General features: G+C 45.7%; 1 protein-coding gene across 2 annotated transcripts in view; it reads right to left on the bottom strand.

The window, feature by feature from the left end:
* The window catches only part of SLC11A2 (solute carrier family 11 member 2), a 358374-nt gene extending 336152 nt beyond the window's left edge, over positions 1 to 22222 (bottom strand). For both annotated transcript variants that reach the window (XM_078688843.1, XM_078688845.1), the window contains exon 1: positions 22053 to 22222. In XM_078688843.1, the coding sequence (XP_078544969.1) occupies positions 22053 to 22071 (19 nt within the window). In that variant the 5' untranslated portion in view covers positions 22072 to 22222. The remainder of the gene's footprint in view (positions 1 to 22052) is intronic.
* Between the last annotated feature and the right edge of the window lie 804 nt (positions 22223 to 23026).

The following is a 23026-nucleotide window of genomic DNA, read 5'->3' on the forward strand; positions in this document are numbered from 1 at the left end:
AATATCATCCCCTTTGGAGCGAATGCCCTTGTACGATTCCAAAACCATAACCAGGACAGAGCCCTCATAACTTGATCAGCTCAATCCTACAGTTTTGTTCTGTCATCGAAACTTCATCTAGATGATTTATATTAACCCTATACTATGTGACTTCACCAAATAAACGTGTAGCCCAATTCTGGCTGATTCCTCACTAGTTTCAAAACCCCTACTTATTTGTTGAAAAATCCCGAAGCTCAATAAAACACCTCTTGGAAAGTATCCTCTTAAAGCTGTGTGCCACCCACTGTGACGCATATTGAAATTTTGGACGCCCATCTGTGATTACAAAGCAAGGTCAAAACAGCTGTTGCCTGTTCCTCTCTATTTCTGCCCTGCTCTCAACATCCCCAACGCCCCAGCTCTCCTATCCATGTTCAATGCCTAAACCCTTCCAGGTCCTGGTAAGCACTCTTTTGCACCCCTCACCTCAGGATATTGTTCCCTGGGCTAGCGCAACTGGTAGTAGTAAAAACTGATTTCCACAATCTCCCATCTGCACACAAACACTCATACATATCTTCATGCAAAATTCCACCAATACCACCTGGACAAACACAGACAACCCAAAACAAGGGAAACTCAGATTTGCTGAATTCCAAAGATGCATTAAACACACCATATAATTCTTGGTACTGCCATGGTCAAAGCTCTATAGGCTTTCAGGACAGTAGTTACATTCCACTGCTATCACAGGCTCAATCATTAGCAGCCACTTGTATAGACTATGTTTTTCAATATTGATCGCCGACCAACACCCAAGCGTGGAAGTCGTCCCTCACACTGTAACCCATGATGATACTAACTCCCTTTGAACCCATCTGAATGTGTATTTGTGCAGTGCTCAGTCTTCGGAGTACATTAGCGCTATTTGGACCAGGGCTGCAGTAGAGGCCTGTCTTAACATATCTGTAGAGATTCAAGTGGTTAATTACTTGGTGCAGCACCACCAGTGTGTCATTACAGCAAGTAGCTCTCTATATATTTTAGGTGAGGTCTCTACCCATCCACACTTTAAAAAAAAAAAATGTTTTAAACCTCAACACTCTGAGTCAGGGGACTACAGAGTAGAACAATGGACATTTTTTTCATGAGAATTTTTAAGATATGGAGTGTTAGATCTGGGGGTCTCTAGTTGGCAGAGGTAGGTACCACTGTCCAAATAGGGACCCTTGCTTCTAGTCAGGGCAAGGAGATAACCCTCTGAGATAACCCCTGCTCACTCTCTAGGTAGCTTGGCACGAGCAGTCTAGGCTAACCAGAGGCAATGCGTAAAGTATTTGTACCAACACTCACAGTAACACAGTGAAAACACCACAAACTGACTCCACAACAGTTTAGAAAAATAAAGGTATTTTTAATCTAAACTACACAAGACCAAAACGACAAAAATCCAACATACACAGTTCAAGAATATGGTTTCAAAAAGAGTTCTTAAGGTTGCGTTAGAATTCTCTACGTTGCGATAGAATTCTCTACAGATGCGTGAAAAGTTCACAGTTGCGTCATGTTTACTCACAGTACCTTTTAGTTGCAACAAAGTTCCAAAAGCAGAAGCTGGTGCGGTGGAAAACAAGCGATGCATTGCTCCTGAGACCCTGGGGAGGCGATGCGACAGCCCCGCTGCAGCAGCGGGCGTGTTGCGACGAATCCGGTCTGTATGGGGAGGAAGGCCACTTGTATGGATTCCGGTGCGTAGGTTCCTTAGGAAGTCTGTTCTCGCAAAGGCACGATGTGACGATCTCGTAGGGGCTGCGACGATCTCCGGGGCGACGATGCGCGGTCCAGCGGGGATCCTCTCTCTCGCAGCTCCTCGATGCGTTGATTCTGCGACGACACTCGCAGCGACGTGATGCGACCCGCAAGCAAGCGGTGCGGCGATCTCACCCAGCGACGACAGGCTCTGCGACGATACTCGCAGCGATGTTCAATTCTCCCGCACCGGTCTGGTGCGTCCCGCAAACGAAGGATGCGACGGCTCTGGCAGCGGCGTCAGGCGCTGCGACGATCTCGACCTTCGTAGCGGCGGGAAACTTCTCGCACTGTCGGGGATGCGCTCCGCAAGCGAACGATGCGACACTTTTCAGATTCAAAAAGTCTCTCAAGCTTAGTTCCAAGCTTCCCAGCACAGGTCCAACCTCCAGAGGCCCCACAACTGGATCAAGCACTCTAGGAGGGACAGAACTCTCTCAGCAGAGTTCAGGGAAGCTGGGGGTGAAGTCCTTTTGTTCCTGGGACTTCATAACAGGGAGCCAGCTCTTCTCAGGCCCTTGGAGATTCCTTCAAGACAGGGGACACAGCACACAGCAAAGTCCTTCCCCTCTCCTTGGCAGCAAAGCAACAGCAGGTCAGTCCAGCAGAGCAACAGCAGGACAATCTTCCTTCTTCAGTTTCAGCTTTCTCCTTGGCAGAGGTTCCTTCTTGATTTCCAGGATGATCTAATTTTCTGTTGTCAGGGGTCCTGTACTTATACCCCTAAAGTCTTTGTTCTCTCTGTGCATGTGGGCCCTGAGCCCGGTCTGAACCAGTTCTGGGGTTTCCTGAGTACTTTGTTTTGCTGGCTGCTTCTTTCCTTTCAGAGTGAGGGGCAGGGTCCTCAGCCGCCCAGCAGGGGGGTGGAGCCAGCTTTGTGGAAGGCAGGCCCAGCCCTATTCAGCCCAGGTGCTAACTCCTCCCACCACTCCAGTTGCAAATGCAGTCATTCAGCCTAGTGCTGACTCATCCAGCCTCCTGGGGAATTCCCCAGCCCCTGTCACTCTCAAACCAGACAGTCAATACACAAACAGGCCCAGGCACACAGAAGGGTCAGACAAGAGAACAGCAACTTTCTAAAAGTGCTGTTCTCAAACACAGGATTTAAAAACAACCTTTCCTAAAAGATGCGTTATTAAATTCTGAGTTCAGGGATACTAGATACTTATGTCCTATCTTGTTCCTATGGGGAGAAATGCTGTTAACCACTGTAGCCAGCATCCCCCATGTTAACCTATGGAGCAAGATAGCCTTACAGTAGTGAAAAACGAAAATGGCTACCATTCACTACCAGAGCATGTCACCTGCACTAGTACATGCTCTACCTTTTACATACACTGCACCCTGCCCAGGAGGGTACCTTGGGCCTTCCATAGGGGTGACTGATGTGCACAAAAAGGGAAGGGTTAGGCCTGGTCAGTGGGGACACTGACCAGGAGGACATGGCAGTTCTAAACTGCACAGAGGCACTGCAGTGTCAGGCCTGAGACATCATTTTAGGGCTACTCCTGTGGGTGGCACAATCATTGCTGCAGGCCCACTAGTAGCATTTGTCATCACCAGCCCTGGCACACCCAGTGCACTTTACTAGGGACTTCATGGTGATACAAATATGCCAAACATGTATATCCAATCAGAATAACACTTTACATAGAGAGCATATGCACTTTAGCACTGATCAGCAGGGGTAAAGTGCGCAGAGTCCTATTGCCAACAGCCACGGGTCAGGAAAAATAAGGGAGGAAGAAGCAAAAAGTTTGAGGATGACCCTGCAAGAAGGGCCAGTTCCAACATGGAGCAAGTTATTCTTTTCTAAGTAGGGTTATTTGGTCAAGAGTCCGATTCTATGCCTGCCACAGCTCTAGCTGCCGGGTTCTGAGTTTTCCACAGTCTAATGCACAATACTCTGCAACAAGGCAAGACTGCATGAACTACAATATGCTAGAATTGGACGAAGAAGGGGTGTATGAAAACTGTCCATTCTAAATACCTAGTCTATTTGGCTTAACTTGAACAAAGTTAAATCCGAAACGAAGCCATGTTTTCGACAACCGCCATCTAACACTGTATGTATATTTAACTGAGTGAGGAGAGGATTCATTATTTAAGAATTCTCGGCCATGTCGCCAGTACATTACATATAACGTAGGATGGCTGGTCCATTCCTCAGTGCATTATAGAAACAAGCATTGGCAAAGCCAATAGGTCTCGGCAATGCAAGATATGCTGGTGTTGTCAAAGTCTTCTACCTATGTTGAATAGCAGCACAGCTGCGGTTCAGAAGGGCTGAAAATCATGTAAAAAAGCGCTATATAACGTAAACAGAATGTCATGGGATATTGTGTGGGATATTACATTTTGTAGACACTAGACCGACTGCCACACGGTAAAACAAAAGCTCAAATAGATATCACAGAGCAACACAATGCTACTTCATGCATATTTAAAACTATGCACTGACATTTCAAGCCCAAAAAAACTTTAAAATCTATCATTGAGCAAAGTCTTTTTAAACTGATCCACAGCAGAGTGTTTAAACGTTCCTCTCTTTTTAAATGCAGGCTTTGTGCTCAGATTCCTAAAAAGTCCTTTGTTCAAAATGAAGCTGGGTGGGATGAGACTGAGATTATAAAAACATGAGCACTTGTGTGGAGCACTGAAACACAAAGAACAAGCATTTACAATGCAATAGGTCTCGCAGTGACATTATTTTGAGTTATTAGCATTGTAAATGACATTGTTTTTATATATTGTTTATGTTGTGTAAAAAATTTATTAAAATCATTGTAATGTGCAATTTCTGTTAGAAATTGCTCAGATATCGTATGAGGAGAGAGATGCCACGCACATCTCTGCTGAGCACACGAGCCGCTCGTACACTCATCTCTGCAGGTCATAACTATGCATGCTTTGAAAGCTGTAAATTCTGCCAACCAGTGCGTATGCCGTGAATAGGAACCGGTACATGATCAATGATCTTGTGCCCTGCACCATGAAGTCTGTTGGATGGCAACAGCAGAACGAGTTTAAGCTATTGGCATTGTAAATGGCAATTCCTTTGATTTAGGTTTTACAAACCAACATGTAAATAAAAGGCATTGTTATTTACAATGTCAACAGCTCAAACTTTCGCAAATGCGAGACATACTGCTTTGAAAATACTTGCTGTGCACTAGTGCAATGTTAAGCTATCATCTACCAAAGCTTCCATGAGGCAGCAGACTGCACACATGTTCCATTCACAGACCTGGGCCCAGCCCTCGCCTTGGGTTTGCGTAGCGTGGTCTCAATGATGAAGAAGCATGGTTGAACCCATCCGCGAGGGAGACATCCTTCTGATTGGTCGATTCACACTATCCAGCATCCAAAATGTGAGAGTATGAATTTAGTGTCACTGACTCCTTCCACTAACCGTGAATTTAAACTCTTACCCACGGAGGGGTTTACTGGACAAATATATCTCATCTGTCTTTCCAACCCCATATTTGTTCATATCAAAGTATATATGTTTGAACCAGTCCCCATCGGTGCATCTGCTGCACCTGCGATAGAAAGGGCTGCTTTCTCCTCGCAGCCCCCCTTCCTCGGGCAGCTCCTGTGTGGTCGAGCCAAGGCTGGTGGGATGGGCCGTGGGTGGAGGATGGGGCGCGTGGAGAGGGTGCTTGACCGACGGGTGTGTGGGAAGGGGCAGAGACAGATTAAACACGCCCTGATCGTATCCTATTTTTTAAACAATGGAGCCAGGAAGGTGTTAGAGAGTGGGCAGAGGGGGCCAGGGGCATACGTCTCCCATCTGCACCTATATGGTTTGGAGTTATGCATGACCCCGGTTGGGGGGGGGGCAGCTGTTTGACGGCTGGAGCTTTAGAAAGGGACACAACTGTGCAAAAGCAGGTGGTGGGGGGGGGGCGCCCGGGAGGGAGGTTGAAGGAGGGCTCCGGTGCATGTTAAAGGGACCAATGTTTCTGAGGTGCAAGGATGGGGGATATGGATGACTTCTGGGTGACCTGCGACGCAGTCTGGGCTGGATTTGAGGGATGGTCACTGTTTAGGGACATGAGGTTGATTTAATATGGTTTTAGGGAAAAGGCGATCGAGGCTGGCGGTCATGGGGATGTGGCAGAGGTTAGGAGGGAAGTTGAACTGGTTCCGTACTGGAGCGATAGATGGAGAGCTGGGTGACACTTGGATGATCGAAGGCCTGGTGCATGGAAGGCGCGAGCCAAGGCGGTGCCACACCTGGACCCTATAGTACACAGGTGAAGGGGGGACGGGGCAGGAAGTTCGTCACGATCGGCTGATTACGACGGGTCGCTATTTAATTCAATGGTTTCAGGGTAAACCCCTCTGCCCCCACCCCAACTCTCTTTCACCATACTCATTGGTAGCGAACACAGCCCAAGAGAAGGGAGGTTGTGCACGAAGCGCTATGCACAATCCCAGCCAACGCTTTCATTTCGAAAGACATGAGAAAGGCATTAAAAGCTAGCACTTGGAGGCCATCCCAGTGCCTGACATTCCGAAGTGGGTAACAGGCGGGCGTGAGAATGAGCACCGGTCACAACCTTTACCTTCCAGTGCAGCGAAGACCACCATCCTGTTACCACCGAACACCTCCCAGCTCTTAGGATGCATGTTCTGTACAGTGTACATAAGGCAGCTAGAGTAAACGTGCCATGCGCGCGCTGTGTTCACACGGGGACAGGAGATGTGCACGCGTACGGAGTGCACATTTCCTGTCCCCCTTCAGAGGAGACGCCAGAGAGGAGACACCATGCGCGTGCACATCGCCTGTCTGGGCGAGCACATGGTTTGTCTCCCTTCCGAACCAAACCGACAATAATAGTCTCGCCAAGGCGAAAGAAGCGCATGCGCTGCGTTCGCTAGGAGAGACCTAAAAAAGAAGCTACTAAAACAGGAGCAGTGGATGGACACAAGTACTTGGTCCATGCTATGAGGGAGGTACTAAACACAAGAAGAGGCATGACGTATGCATGCCATGGACAAATGGGGGCAAAGGATAGGAGACCGATGGAACGTGCAAATGGTAAGTCTATGGGTGGGCTGAAATCCACAGATTGAAAACATGTCCCTTCAAGACAGTGCAAGCGCTGTACCCGAGTCCTAATGAAGCAGAGTGGTCGTTCCCAGGGGCCAGACTTTAAAGTGTTATTCTGGAAATACTTTGGATTACTTGGATTGATATTTTCCTGAAACTAAGGTCTCAGACCATGGGATATTCCATCTTATGTGGCAAAAACAAAAGACACACAAGGTGACAGATGTTATTTAACAACAGAACTGGATCATGTTATAGGATTTTGCCAATTTTTTTATTGGATCAAGGTGATTCGTTATTTGTCACATGTTGAAGTGTAGAATTACAGGGATTGAAACTCCATCTGCATTGGGAGTGTGCTGCTGCATCTTGCGAAGCTCTTTGCAATAAACAGGTAGGAAAACGGTCAAATTGTGTTCAATTTGGATCTGGAGGGAAATATCGGGGTGTAAACATAAATCCAGCTGCACAGCAGACTTTCACGATAATCGCTGCAAATGTACAGGATTTATATTTAGATGATTGGTAAATCGTCTGATGTATCCATCTGGAAACTTCAGTATGTATCCAACCATTTTGGACTGTTGTCCAGCCAAGGAACAAATAGATAAGGCAAGATCACATGAGCTTGAAGACACATCAGTGGCTATGTGAAATGATCACTTACAGAGACAATGGCTTTGTACTAGGAGAGGGAGGAGTAGGCGTTTCCAGGTGCAAATGTTGACAGAAAGCGCTGTAAATCCTTCTGAAGTTCTTTGCAATGAGGATACGGAATCTTTTTAAGTGCTCGATGGGGCCACTGCCCTAACAACCTACAATTAAGTATTTAAGCAAAAGTAAATCATAATGCCATAGCAAAAGGCTTAATGAACAAAAATAAAATCTATGTTACAGCTTTTTTTTTACTGCTCAGCTCGGTTTACATGCAAGAGTGGGGCATTCTCTTGGATTCATGCATCTGTGCCACTCTGAAGCAATTCACATAATACTGATCTCATAACTGGTGTCCAAGCCCGCCCTGCCACACTAATGCAAAGCCATGACCACCACAGCAAACAGAGTACACTTTTTTTATTGAATGAGCGTTTCATTCCAGTTTAGAATTTTAATCTGCAAATATGTGGAAGACTTCGCCACTGTGGACAGATGCAAAGCACAGCAAGCAGAAGCAACATTCATCTAAATGAGAAGACCACACAACTGCCGGTGGGATGCCCTAACAGAATAGGAGATGGCATCAGATCGAAGCTTGGGAGTGTCTCGTTGGGCAAGAAGACTAGCTTGGGTAGAGTACTTTGCTGGGGGCTCCAAAATGTACTGATGTAGAACAACCTTACGCAGTTATATATAGGCAAAAGGTCTGAAAAACAAGAAAAGGACACAATCTTTTGGACTGCAGCAACCACAAGCATGGTCACATTGAGGCGAGGCAACACGACCCACACGGAGAAAGACACCACTCAAACTAATACTGCGCAAACAGCATGAAGAGGAACGTGCAACAGCATTACAAGGGAGTTAAAACTCAAGCATGTACTAGTTGCACAACAACATTCCAGAACACATTATTAGGTCTACTGCTTCAAGAACAGATGGACCCGTGCAATAGTCAAGCAACGGTTGTTGCTCGACAAAATAACCCATGGTGGGGGAATATATCTGATATCAGCGGAGAGATCCAGCGCAAGGGTCCCTGTAAGTAGACGACCTAAAATCTGGAATCCACACAAGGAAGTTTGGAGGTGACCTGGACATTAAGGTTGCCAGAGTGTAGGTTCTGAATTGGGATGTATATGCACAGAACCGATTAGAAGTAATTCAGGGACAGGGCATTTATGAATAAGAAAAAAAAAATCAGGATAACTGGTTGATAGAGGGCTCTGTTCTTAGCTGACAATCAGCCAGCTTGATGACAGTAGTTAAACGCAGAAGTTGCTTGGAAAAGTTCTAAAGTGTCCTTGTGGCAAAGTTTAACACGTCTAATGAGTAAAAGAATAAGGACGTACCCCCCTAGAAGACTGTTACAATAGTCAAGCTTGCTAAAAACAAGTGAGGAATTCAGTATCTTATGTGTGTGTAAGGAAATATATGGGCAGATTATTTTGAATGTCGGTTAAAATGTGGCAACTGTTGCTATGTTCGGTTATGAATGTTACCTTGGTCATAGAGGTGATGACGTGCACACAGTTTTCTGGCTCATGGTGTAATATCAGTGGAGAAGTGGATAGCTTAGTTATAGACAGCAGTGCAGTAGTGGCAGGGAAGCTCTTTATTAGCATTTTTTATGAGCTCAGCATAAAGGATTTAAATAGATATCCAGTAATTGATAGCTGAAAGACAGTTGGAGTATCTGTTTGTATGTGGCAAGTGTACGTGGAAAAAGAAAGGAAAATCTGGGGCCATATTACAGAAAGTTCCCGAAGGCACAATGGGCATGTGTGCCCCAGAGATACTTTGGTATTACAGAAGGGGCTACACACGGTTCTGAAACTCCTACAGTAATACAGATATCAATGGCACACATGTAACGCCAGCACCATCGTGAGAGGGCATTCCCTCATTTGCATGGGGGAGTGACCCCATACAAATGAGGGAGTCACTCGGACTCTGCGCCCATGCCTTATTATGGACACTGGCGCAGAGGCAAACATGCCCTCAAGAGGCCCACCCTGAGGACAGCCCTCCCGATGGGGGAAAGGGGGTCGTACAGAGCCCCAGACAACCCCTTGCTGCCTGCATTGGGATCTCTGACTCTCTTGAATGTGTAACACTGTGAAACATAGACCAGCTGTTAAACAGCTACTCTGTATTTCACTTACATGCACTCCTCCCAGGGTAGCTCAAGTTTGCAGCTGCCTTGCCAGCAGCACATTTATCACAAGAGGGCACACTTTCCCCGTTTACACTCGGCGCACAAAACAGGGAAGGTGTGCCCTATTCGTAATACAGACTCTGGGTGCTGTTGGCATATAGCAGGGCCACTGGAATTATGCGATTCCGCAGCCACAGCTTTTTTAGCATAATCATGGATTACCACTTTTGTCACATAATAGCTCATTTGAAGAATAATCTGCAAATTTTAACAAAAAGAAAAATGTTACTAGCTCATACAGATCAAACATTGCTAAAAACGTAGCAGAATGGGTTCTCGCACAGGGGCAGGCCCCTTGCAAAGGTTAACTGGTCATCTCTGGTTGCTTTTTTCTGTATTTTTGTTGTTAAACTGGTACTAAGGAGGTGAAACCTTTGCCTAGAACTCACTATCATGTGTACAAATTACACAATAATGAAGTAATAGCGTAAAGAAATATGCTGCATTATGCTGAATAATTGGTCTTTTCTTGTTGCATTATTTAGTCAACACTGCCGCATAATTTGGTGCTTCCCTGCTACAGAATTCCAGAGACCCTGCATATAGATGTGTAGAAAAGTGCCTCTTTTGCATGGCTACTCCACACTTTTTGCCTGACCTCTGATGCAACCTGATATGATGTGCCCCGGGTCCCTGTCAATCAGACTCCCCTGGCCTGTGTGCTTTTCCCAAAAATGTGTACACACTATTGACACATACCTGGCCACATGTAAGCCTCTTGTAAAAGACACCATGGGTACCAAGGGCACTGTGACCAGGGAAGGCCTTTAAGGGCTGCAGCCCTAATTGTGCCACCGTTAGAGGCCCTGTACCTTAATACCCTCACACTGCCATCGCAGGCTGCGTGTTTTGGTGCAGAGAAAAGCGAAGTGTCGACATGGCACACATCCCTGTGTACCATGCCTACAACCCGCTGATTGAGTAAGAGGAAGGCAACCCCTCTAGCAGGGTGTACTAGCACCCGGGTGAGGACACAGTGGTATGAGCACTGTACCCCTAGAGTGTCTAAGCCTATTCTTAGACATTGTAAGTGTGGTAAAGCCATAAAGAGTATATGGTCTGGGAGTTAGTCATTAAGAACTCCACAGTTCCACAATGGCTTTACTAAAATCTGGGAAGTTTGGTAGAAAGCTTCTCCGCATATTAAACCCGCACTGGTGCCATTATGGAATTCAATGTAAATTGTACTCAGAGGGCATCTTAGAGATGCCCCCTGAAAACGACCAGCCCTGATGGGGTTCCTGAATGGCTGCCCGCCATTTACCACTACCAGACAGGTTTCTGGTCCCATGGGTCCCTTTTCTATCTGGGTCAAGAAACAAAGCGCATCCTGGGCAGAGGTGTCCTGCCTCGTCCCCCAGGATGGGCTGGGTCCACGAAGGGGAAGCTTCAAAGGCCTGCCATCTTTGTGAGCAGTCCCTGTCTTTTGCTGGCCCCAGCAACTGGCTCCCACCGGTTCTGTCCCACACTTTGGGGAGGAGAATTGGTGGGAAAACCAAGCTAGGAAGAGAGGAGGGCCCTCCTTTGCCAACCCCAACCCTCAGGTGGGGGAGGTGAGGTGAAGCACACATTTCAGTCCCCTTCATCTTGAAGATGAGAGGACTCAGCCAATCAGGAAGAGGCCCATGCCCCTCCCACTGGAGGGTAGCATACTAGGGGGTGTACCCACCACAAGTAAGGGACCCATTGGTATTGACCTGCACACCCCATCAAACGCTCCTAAATGTAGTATTAAGGGGTGACCTCGAACCTTGCATCCTCAGATTCGAGAAAAAAAGAAGACGGCCTGAAGAGCTGAGCTGGCCCAGGAAGAGGAGGACACCCACTGCCTCTGACCTGCCTACAGCAAAGAACCTTGTGTGTCCAGCAGAGAGCAGCCCCCTAGAGCCCAGAGGACATGCCCTGCATTCACCTTACAGACTGTCTACTGTGAGCACCGGATTTGCTAAACAAAGACTCCCAAGACCAGAATCTGGGTTCTGGGGACTCCGCAATTCTGCATCACTCTGCACCAGCGCCTACGGCCAGAGTTCAAGAGGCCCAACACCACGAGGAGGTCTCCCCAGCAATCCTGAACTGAGATCTGGTGATCCCCAACCTCCCTCAAGCTTTAAGACGATGCCTGCGGGCCTCAACCTGAAGGGTTCTCCTGACCGTGACCGGAGCTGGTAAGAAGACCCCGACTAAAGTGGTCTGAAGAGCCAGACTGCGCCCGAAGGCAGTCAGAAGAATCCAACGCCAAAAGACACCCTGCAGCATTGGGTGACTCCACCAACGGTGTTCATGCAACTTCCAAGATCTCAGCTTATCTCTCCAGCTGGTGGTCACCTTCAGGAAGTCTCCCTGCCTGACCCTGCAGCAACTTTACAGAACCGAAAGTCCCCGTTGGAAAAGACTGGGTCACCAACATCCTTTTTGCACCCTCCACCCGGCCGCCCCAGTGCCGCTGGTGGTGCAGCTCCTGTGCTGGTCGTTGGCCCCTGCAGTGCTCACCTTAACCCTAGGAGCTTTGCTCCCACAACCGAGGGGACTGCTTGTCAGCAGCAGTCCCTAATGGGATGTCCCCTCAGGCCTATTGGCTAACATTGGGCCCCTGCACTCTGCACCCGGCTGCCCCAGTGCAGCTAGTGGTGCAACGTGAGTGCCAACCTAGTCGTTGGGGAATAAGATTTTGGGCCTAAAATGCTCTACGTGTTGAACTGGTGTTTCATATGGGAAAAAGAGTAACGATTACTCAAGCCAAGAAAAATCGTACCTACCTTGTATAGTGAGATCCTTATGTGTGGTATCTAGGCATACCACCCCAGTACTCAAAGTAATCTAAAAGTAACTGAAGCGTATTCTAAAAGTAATTGAGTAATGTAAGCTGCTTTTTGAATCAATACAAACCTGTAACTTATGCAAATGTAACCACAACTGCATTTCCTTGTGAAGTCCTGCATTTGAGAGTATATCTTGCTCACCTGTACCAAGTCCTGCTTGGTTCTACAAATAAAACATAAGTATACCTTTTTATATGCATACCCAATCGGTCTGAATTCAGTCTCTGAGTATGTGCCATCAGTCTTGATTAAGTGAATACAATACATGCTTAACATGCCCTCTGGATAAGCCTAACTGCTCGCCCACACTACCACAAAGAGAGTTGTTAGTATACACCTAATTTAGCCTCTGTTATACCTCAGGGGATTCCCTGGACTCTGTGTCCACTATACCTTACTTTGGTATAGTATATACAGAGCCAGCATCCTACAAGATGACAAAACAAAAGCCAAAGGAGGCAATAATTTAATTAAGGCATAATGTATAAACTGAGAATATCGTCATGCTGAGACTCCCAGGATCTCATTTGGGACGTTTGTATACAGTGCTGGCGGTCGTCGCTTGGCACAATTTTGAATACATTAATTAAGCACAAGTTTAGCATTCAGCATTACCCTGTGCTGTCTATAATTAACTTATATGTCCTCATACGCAAGCATTAATATGAGGAGTGAATTGATAATGAGTGGCTTATTGTCAGGCAATCTTCACAACACATACTGTTCCTCATCAGGTTCCCTCCATACCCATCTTGCAGCGCTATTTAAAAGTTGATACATGACAGTTATGCATACATTATAAGACAAAAGGTGTCGTAAAGGTAGGTCCCGTCTTTCACGCTAAGGGGCCACTTTAAAACAAGCATTATCAAAGCCAATAGGGCTATGTTGGCTGCCAGCCTTTTGGCTTTGTGAAGGCTCGTTTTTTTCGTCATGGTTTTTGCAAAATGTTATTGTTGGGGAGCTGTAGGGCCCTCGGTCTCGAAAATCATACATTTTCATAACTGTCCATGACTCTTCTGGGAGTTACTATGTATGAGTGCGATTGTAGTCCATAAGAAAGGGCAGAATGCCGTCAGTCACGGAGAAGTTCATTGGCTGAAGTGGGTTGACCTATTCTGCCATACTCAATGCTGTAATGGCCACAACAAATGTGATTGACACAATCATATACCAATTGATGAAGAGGGCTGGCTGAAAGCCGCTAGAAGTACGTATTGTATACATCTATTTTAGTAATATCACCAGGTCTTGGCTACCGTTAGACTCAAGAATAGGGGACCGAAACTGACACGTTGAGAACGAGGGTACCACCGTACATTTCGGTCAAACACATCACCAGGCTTTGGAATCTGAACAGGGCCACGGTGCCCTTGTAATTTGTGCATGTGGCAGCACGTTAATACTCTGCAACATCATGGTGGCACACAGCGTCAGTGCTGCATAAAGCCCTCTGGGCAGCTCTGGTCGGAACGCCACATCCTCTCACAATATGGTGCCCAAGGAGAGGGAGTTAAGAGTTTCACCCTGGCAGTTACAGAACATCGAATTACACAAACCTGCACGTTCAAATAGTTCCATTAGCATTCGGCCTCCAACGCTCACTGTGCAGGTGTTGCTCTGGTCAAGGCGCAGCAAACAGCATCGGTTGCATGTCGCCTCTTCGGTGTACATAGCCGATAGATGTCTTTCCCGGGTCGGACAGTAGATGGCAGCAAATACAACCGGCACAGAACAGCATCGGTGCGTGTGGCTGGAGGCGGCTCTGCAGGGGCCGATGGTTTCACGCTCCATCCGCAGAAGCCGTCTGTGCACCGAAAGGCGCGGTACTTGCACCGTGAGAGCGTGTGCGCCGCGTGCTACTCGACACCCGCATAAAACAACAAGCACAAAATCACGGTTGCGGGCGGGGGGCGAAACCAGGAAGTCAGGCATCCTTGCCCGTGACATGGGCGGTACCTGTGACGCGCCCGGAAGAGGCCGGTGTTGCTCGTTGATGCGGGGCTCCCATTGAGGGAGGGAGGGAGAGCCCCGCGGTAGCGGTGTAAATCCAGAGAAGTCCCGGGTCCAAGGAGGGGGCCCGGGTGAAAGTAGAGAGGCGGGGTGTTTTTCGGCAGCGTCGCATTGCCCAGCAGCCCGGTGAGTGGGGCGCGCCAGTGCATGGAAAGTGAAAGTGCTTTCAAGGGCTTAAAGGGAGACAAGAGATGCACACGGCTCGCGCGTCCACATATCCAGTCCGATGTAGCCTGCGCGTGCCCCAGTCCAGCGTGCACGTGCCCGTCTCCCTTGAAAGCATAGCCGACGACTATAGGTCTCGCTGGCAACAGCGCTTCGCGCTGTATCGCCAGGTGTGAGACCTAAAAACTAAAGGGACAAATTAAGTACAAGTGTTCCTTTTACTTTTTAAATAAATGTGGTTAGATGAGTTAAAAAACACACACTGTCAATCAACAAAAAAGGATCATCTCATAGTTAAGAACTGTGCCAAACAGTGGGGAAGCCAAAAGCAAAAACAATAAGGCAACAAATAGAAAGGCTTGAATTAATCTCAGCCACTGGCAATCACACGGGCCACATCGCAATCCACCGTTTTTCGCCCATCATGCCACCTCAGTTTTAACCCAGCCATATGCAAATGTCTTGACCCTGCTCCTCATGGCATCAGTCCAGCCTGAACTGCTAGGCCAGGTCCTCTCTGAACCGAAACACAAGCAACCCAGGACCCGCTTCACCCTTATTAGGGCTCTTCAGCCTGGTGTACCTTGGTTCAGTGGCACAATTAAACAGGTGCACACGTCTGGGCATACTAGGGTGTCAAATCCAAAAAGAGCAAGGTGATGGGGTGCTTAGTTTAATCTCAGCGACTGGCAATCACTTGGGCCACATCCTAATCCATTGTTTTTCACCCACTATGTCACCTCAGCTTGGACCCCGCCATATGCAAATAAGTCTTGATCCTGCTTCTCTTGGGAACAGTCCAGCCCAAACTGCCAACAGAGTTCAGTCTAAAGAAGGTCATCAGTAACTAGCTATCTCTTTGTAGTGCTATAGGCCGCCCCACCTTTGACTACCATTATTTTAATTGGCTTTATGTGTTTTAATTTACTCTAGGTTGAATATACGACATTTGCACTTGCATTTTTCCTAATGGTTTCTTTCATGTTTCCTTAACGCTGCAGAGTGGGAATATTTCAGAGTAGAACGGCCTTGTCAAGAACAGAACGTGTGGGATGGGTGTTTGAAAGCATGAAAGAGAAAAAGGTGTGGAATGTACTTCTTGGTCTCAGAGTGTAGTGCTATGGGCAGCGGTGCCTAAATGTGCATTATGTTATACATTGAGAAATGAGGTGTGTGGTGCTATAGGCAGTCAGGGCTCGGAAAATCATAAACATTTTACTAGACCTGTGGGTCTAGTAACTCGAAAAATCTACTTGACCTAACTGTAATGTACCTGACCTCTGTCTCTGAAAGCTGAGCAAATGTGAAAAGGTAACAAGATTTAAAGGCATCTTTATTGCTCATTCACTTTGTGAGCAATAAAAATGCCTTTAAATCTTGTTATCTTGTAAAATTTGCACTGCTTTCATTGTACATTTGGAAGTTTGATGAAGTTCTTACTATTGGCTTTGACAGGCCCTAAACTCCATCTTGAATTCTGCCTCTGTCTAGCTTGAGCTCTGCACTCACACGCAGGCCCCCAGGTTACTCACGTTATTTATGTTATTCATGTTCAAGACTGTTTTCTGTACTTTTGGAGAGGTGTTCTACTTTCGCAAGCTTCACTAAGGTAAGTGGCTGAAACGTGTGGGAAAGCAGGAGAATGGGTGAGAACTCCTTTGCCTTGGAATGCTTGCATGGAGCTCTGCCAGCACCAGTAAGTTTCCTTGCTGTAGAGGATGTCTTTATGCATTGAGAATATTATAAAACTGGGGTTTCTTCGCCTGGAAGCCGGATTTGTACTGAGACTGACGTGTTTACTCAGTGCTGCATTTCTCGGCTTGAGGAGTCTCTTGACCGCAGGACTGTGATTTGGTATCCCCCAGTCTTGTGTGGGTTAAGATGAAGATATTGCAGCCAGTGAAGTATTTTTTCTGATTATTGCTATTGTGATGCGTTTGTGTGTGTTAGTGTGCACATTCAATGGTTCTTGGTTATTGGCATTCCTTTGTATGTGTTATTAATATTCTGATGTATTCTGTATATATATATATTTTTTATTATTTATTTATTTTTTTTTAATACAAAGGCTCAGCTTTTAGAAAACCACTCCACAGCGTTTAGGTTGCACCTCATTTATTGGCATACCGAGGGTGGCTTCACTTCCGTAATTTAAACTTGCTTGCCAACGCGTTTCTGAGCTGTCCGCTCCTTCGTCATGGGCTACGGCAATTCGGTGTTTGTAATTGTTCACAGTCCTTTGCCTCAGCTGTCTTTAGTAGTGTCAGTTGTAGGCGTGTCAGCTTTGTAGCTGAGAATGTTGGGACATGTAGTTCTGTTTGTTTAAGATACCCGCAGTGGGTTCCGTTTTGTCGCAATATTTGAACAAGATCACAGTAGTTGAATCCGGCACCACTGTGATAATTAAAGCACTCCAGTGTGCCCCAGTATGTGACTCCACCTTCGCATTTTCGCCAAACGCTGCACCGTATATTTGACCCCTGGATAGTCCTGGTCTGACGGCCCCTTTCTCCAGCAGCTCCCTCCTTCATTGCATCAAGGTGGTGCTTTTCCCACGACGAAGCTGTCGTGTTAAAATTGTTTTAATACAAAGGCTCAGCTTTTAGAAAAGCACTCCACAGCGTTTAGGTTGCACCTCATTTATTGGCATACCGAGGGAGGGAGGCTGAGCCTTTGTATTAAAATATATATATATATTAGATTTGTCCGTGCTTTCCTTTGACGGAGTTTATTTCCTACTCCTTGCAGTGGGTGTCCGGTATTGTTATTATTACTTGTTGTGTTCTATTTCTCTTGCATTTGATCTATGAATGTTATATATCGAGGCAGAATCAGACCTGAGAGCCCAACGGGACGGACAAGTACCGCAAAAACTGTTGTTAGGGGAGGAAATTAATTTTTTATACCAGGACAGGAGGCAAACCCTACGTCCCCGAAAACAACAACAACCAAAAAGCAACACAGAGTCAACAACGGTAAATGTAGGGAGAGGAGGAAAGCGAAGAAGAGGCGCAACAAATATCAACAGATCAAGAACAGGCAGATGTAAGCAGAATTAAATAATACACAACCTAGAACCATCATGAATCTGGCTAATATTGATCTGTCACAGTCTGAGGAAAATATATTAAGCCTTGGATTATTTTTTTATCCTGAAAATAATTTTGATTATGCAAGCACTTGAATGGACATTTATAAAAGTGTGAGAAAGCTGAAGAAATGTCATCTACTTAAAAACATACAAGACAAAACAAACACACAGGCAACAACAGTGGATCTAACATCTACAATGAACCTCTCTATGTCCGATATGCCACTGTTACAGGATTTTCAAGACCTAATGTTAGAAGATCAATCTGTTGGTATATCAGGCGCAGGACCTGAGACTGCACTAAGGGACAATACGAACATGATCCAGGACAGCCAGACCAGAAACATTAAGATAGGTCATACATCGTTTGGCCCCAAGTCAACTTTTAATCCGATCGCCCCGAGGGATGCTATCGACATTTTCAGTGAACAGGCGACATCCCCGGTCAAAAAATGTAATCACAAAGTCTGCAACACAAAACAAAAATACAATCGAAGAAATCATCAATATTTCATGCTAGTGAACAAATTGCAGACCAACAAAAACATTGTGATACGCAACGCCAACAAAGGGGGGGGCCATCGTGATGTGGGCCAAGGACGAATACATGAAGGAGGCATATCTTCAGTTCAATGACAGAGAATGTTATATCAAAAGCAATATCAAAAGCAATGCTGCGAATTTTAAAATCATGTATAATGATTTTTGCAGAAAATAGCTGGCCTGGAAAAGTGCAGGCCTCCTGAATGTGCAGGAATTCAAGTTTCTGAAGAATGAGACACCAGCAGTACCCAGAATATATTTAATCCCGAAAGTACATAAAAATCCCCTAAAACCACCTGGAAGACCCATCATATCTGCCAGAGATAGCCTGCTTGAGCTTGCTTCACAATATGTGGACCATTTCTTACAGGAGCATGTGCAAGCCTTGCCATCTTACACAAGGGACACAGAGGATGTTTCGCGCAAACTCAACAATTTCCAATGGGATGACTCATACATTTTAATGGCACTCAATGTGAATTCCCTGTATACAAGCATAAATCACAGGGATAGGGTAAAAGCACTCAAACATTACCTAAATAGAAAACCAGTGCAGTATGCATAACACAGCAAAATGTTGATTGAAATGGTCAAGCTATGTTTAAACAACACAATCCGGAAGGGTTTTTAGGTTACAGGGAAATTTTTAGGCGCTCAGCATCTATTGGACGCAAAATTCGGGGATGATAAAGATTCTTGTGTGGTGCAGCTGGGTGAGGGGATAAGCCATGTAACCCCCCAATTGAGTGCGGGAGAACTCCAACACAATGTAGACTATTCGACCAGTACCCAGACACACAACAATGCAGTATATAACAGTGTGTCAGTGTGGACACATACATTTCAGATAAGTGAGCCAACAAAAATGCAATGAATTTCTTGTGAAGATTGGAAACAGTGTGGTCGTTTAATTTCTCAGACTTGCCAGCCGACACGTGTTTCGTCGCTAATGGAACAATCTTTCCGCGACTGGGAAAGGATACAAGGAGAACAATGATACATGAACCATGATGGGTAACTCATTTGTTCCAAGCAATGAACCGTGACTACTGTCGTGCAAATAATTGTTTAAGGTGGAAACCCTAAGTGCAAGAGCCATCTACTGAGAATCCAAGTGCATGGGGAGAATTCATGGTTCATGTGTCATTGTTCTCCCTTGTATCCTTTCCCAACCCTGAGGACCTCCCGTGGCCCATGTGTTGTGTTAGGTGGTCTTGAGTGTGGATATTGCCACAATGGGATTTCAATGAGGATGAAGATGCTTGCAACCAACCCGGCAAACGTGTCTTGAAATCTTATGTTGCAGGCTGCCTCTGTAATGCAAGTTACAGTGAAAGTTTGGGTTGTACGGCCCTCCAACGAACCAAAGTCACATGAGAGAGGGCTGCTATAATGTTCTGATGGATCGGACTTTGGGCATCAGAGTCAGTGTGTTGTCAACTAGTAACTATAGATGTATTCTGAAGTTATTTTGCAGCATTTTAGATTAGGCTTTCCTTGTTTATGTGTTTTATGATACCAATATTCAGCTGCCAAATCTATTTGTAGCCTGTTCCAGTTTAATGATACAGGGCTTGGTCTGTAATGATAAAGGATTCAGTCTGGAATCCCCAAATCCGTACTTTGTGCTCCTATGGCTCTATTGTTCCAAACGCCTCTTATAAATCAAGTAAAACCTGTGTTTCACTGCACATCATTTAGCTTCTTTCTGCTGTGACTTAATGGTGTAAAATATTCACAAATCTGTTAGTGTAAGAAAACATATGCATCATTACACATATTCGAGTATCAACACGCCAATGACTGCAAAAGCAAACTTCTGTTTTTGAACAGAAGCCTATAAGCATATAATCTGGGTATGTTCGAAGAAGTTGCTTTCCCAGATATGAGGCAGCTTTACAGCTTATACAGAATCACGTCAGAACTTGATTTGTTAATTATACCCACAACCTGTGCCTCAAGAAATTCCTAAACACAATTTTAACAATAACTGCAGTGGAAGTGTAGAGCTAAAGGTCCCCTGTACATAGAAATAATTATAGGTAATGACATCTGTGTTCTTGAAAGTTAAGTGCCCTATTTAACTTTCATCTCATGTACTCATATGAAACAGTCAAAAAAAGTACTCTCTAAAGCTGTAGCATTTTGATAAGGAGCAGTAAAAATCTTGTTGAAACAAAGACATACATAAACTAATAAAGGACGAAGGGGCCTGGCTTTGGCAATAAAATAGGTCTTTGTTGCTGCCAAAAAGAGGTGGTCTCTCGAGGGTGATGTTCTAACACACCCTAAGAAAATGTTACATTGCCAGAAATGGGGATGGATATTTGGAGTCACAACTGACAATTTTTCATGTGCAGCAACAGCGCAAAATCCTGTCTGGCGAGGTATATAGGATTTTATGAAAAGGTTGAAGAGTCAGATTTGAAGGTCACAAAAAGTATGCTTTGTCAGGGTTTATGACTAAGGGTGCTTTAACAATCACTTTGCAAGGTTGTATTGGAAGAGATAAAAGAAATGTTTTGGAGCCTTACAGAGGAACATGCACAGACGATTCATAAGTGGCGCAATAAGAGAGGGACCCACGTCTGTGCATACCCATCCCACTTAGGGCAAAAAGTGCTGCAGCAACAAATGGTGGATGGAATGCTGAATGAATCACCAGTGAAGAGATCTGGGACGGTGTAGTGAGCAAAAGAACGATGGATTTAACCCAGATCTCTTCACTGGGGGTGAATGTTTGATTCATTCAGCCTTCCGTCCATTATTTGTAGCTGCAGCACTTTTCGTCCTAAGTGGGATGGGTATGCACAGACGTGGGCCCCTTGCTCGCTGTGCCACTGGATTCACGCTAGCCTGGCTGATGAGGGGCGTTACCCCGAAACCGGTCCTGGGATGCTTGTTTCCGGTCCTGGGAGGTAGGCCCTGGCTTGGCAGTTTTGTGTGGACTGTTCACATGAGGAGCAGGGTCAAGACTGATTAGTATATGGCTGGGTCCAAACTGGGATGGCGTAGTGAGCACAATGCAGATGGATTTAACTCATATCTCTTGACTGGGGGTGAATGTTTGATTCATTCAGCATTCCGTCCATCATTTGTGGCCGCAGCACATATTTTGAGGTAGGCCACAACAATAAAGTCAAATTCAGAGTTCACGAACGAGACATTTGTTCAAGGATCAGAAGGAAGACAATTCGGTAGACCGTACAGAATAATTGTTGAGACTTCACGAAGCATACATTTAGATGGACCAACAAAATAGTCAATGGAAGTAGCGAAGTAGCAATCAGAATGTTACAAAGGTAAGAGGCTGTGAGAGGGGAGGGCCAGAGCAGCATAAATCACACCACCATAACCACTGAAGAAACGTTTCAAAATGGTGATAAGAGAGATGTTCGGTATGTCACAACCATGGATGGGAGGCGGTCTCACAGGACACATCTGTGAAACTGGCTAGAGGAGAATTTCTCGGGTATCCCAAAGTTCAGTGACTTCTCGAATTAATTTGGAACCGGTGAAGGTGGTATTTTGGAGAGTGCAAGGCTCCGAGGAGGATGTGTGGGGTCAAAGGCCAAACGAACATGCAACAGAGCATACAACAAAGGTCAAAGTGCACATGCTAGCACACGCGTGCACAATGCAATACTATTCACGTGCACCACCGTGCTTCTGTTCTGCCCCGTTCCTTCGTACCTGTCTTACTGATGACCATGTGGAGTTTATAGGGAGCACTGAGGATCTGTCAATCGTCCTCCGTCGTCATGGTATCCGACTGTGCTCCGGTCACATAGAGACCCACTTTCAACCCTCTTGCTGAAGGGTTGAGCTACACGAGCTCGTGACTCAACGCTCCTCCCACACACCTCCCTAATTGGCTGTCGTATATTGATTGACAGAGAAGATATTGAAACGCAAGCCCGCAGCAAATAAAGAGTGAAAAGGTATATGCAGCGGCCATCTTCGAAAGGTGCGTATCCGTGTACATAACAAGAATAGTGGTACAGAGCAAACCAAACCTTCTTAAAATGTTTCATAAGGAGAACATTCTTTTAACAACTATTGATAAGTAAGATAGGTTTGATTTTAATGTACGATCAAATACAAAAAAACAGGCATTAACAAATGCGGGTTACATGCAATACATGCACAAATGTTGTTTATGATATTAAAACTTATCCTAAAGGCTTTGCGAATGGTGGAAACAAGTAGCAAAAATGTTTAGCAATATAGAAGAAAAGGAACTGAACGTGAAAGGCAGCCAGCACAAAAGAATCTTTTTTTCAGATTATGAATAATCCCTCAGTCATTCTAATGGAAACACTGCTTGGAAGCTAAAGGCAGTATGATATATCGCCAGCAGATCATGAGATGAGACAGTAGTACTACTGTTGGTGTAGGCAATCCAAAGGCCATTCTAAGCATATATTTTTAGGTTTAAATCTTTTTATTTGGTTAACTGCCAGTAAGCCACTGTGTCATGCAAGAAACATGAAATCGTGGGCTACGCAGAGGGCAGGTGACTAGACATAAATTGCAAACTGAGGATGTAAAAGGCAAAAGGAATAACAAAAGAGATAACAACTCCCCCCCTCCCAATATCCCCCTCTCCACTGCGAGTTAGGAATCATGTTGGGGTACAGTGTTCACTGTTGTGTCGAGTCCCGTTG

The sequence above is a fragment of the Lissotriton helveticus genome, chromosome 1_1 (assembly GCF_964261635.1).
Source record: "Lissotriton helveticus chromosome 1_1, aLisHel1.1, whole genome shotgun sequence".
Taxonomy (NCBI): Eukaryota; Metazoa; Chordata; class Amphibia; order Caudata; family Salamandridae; genus Lissotriton; species Lissotriton helveticus.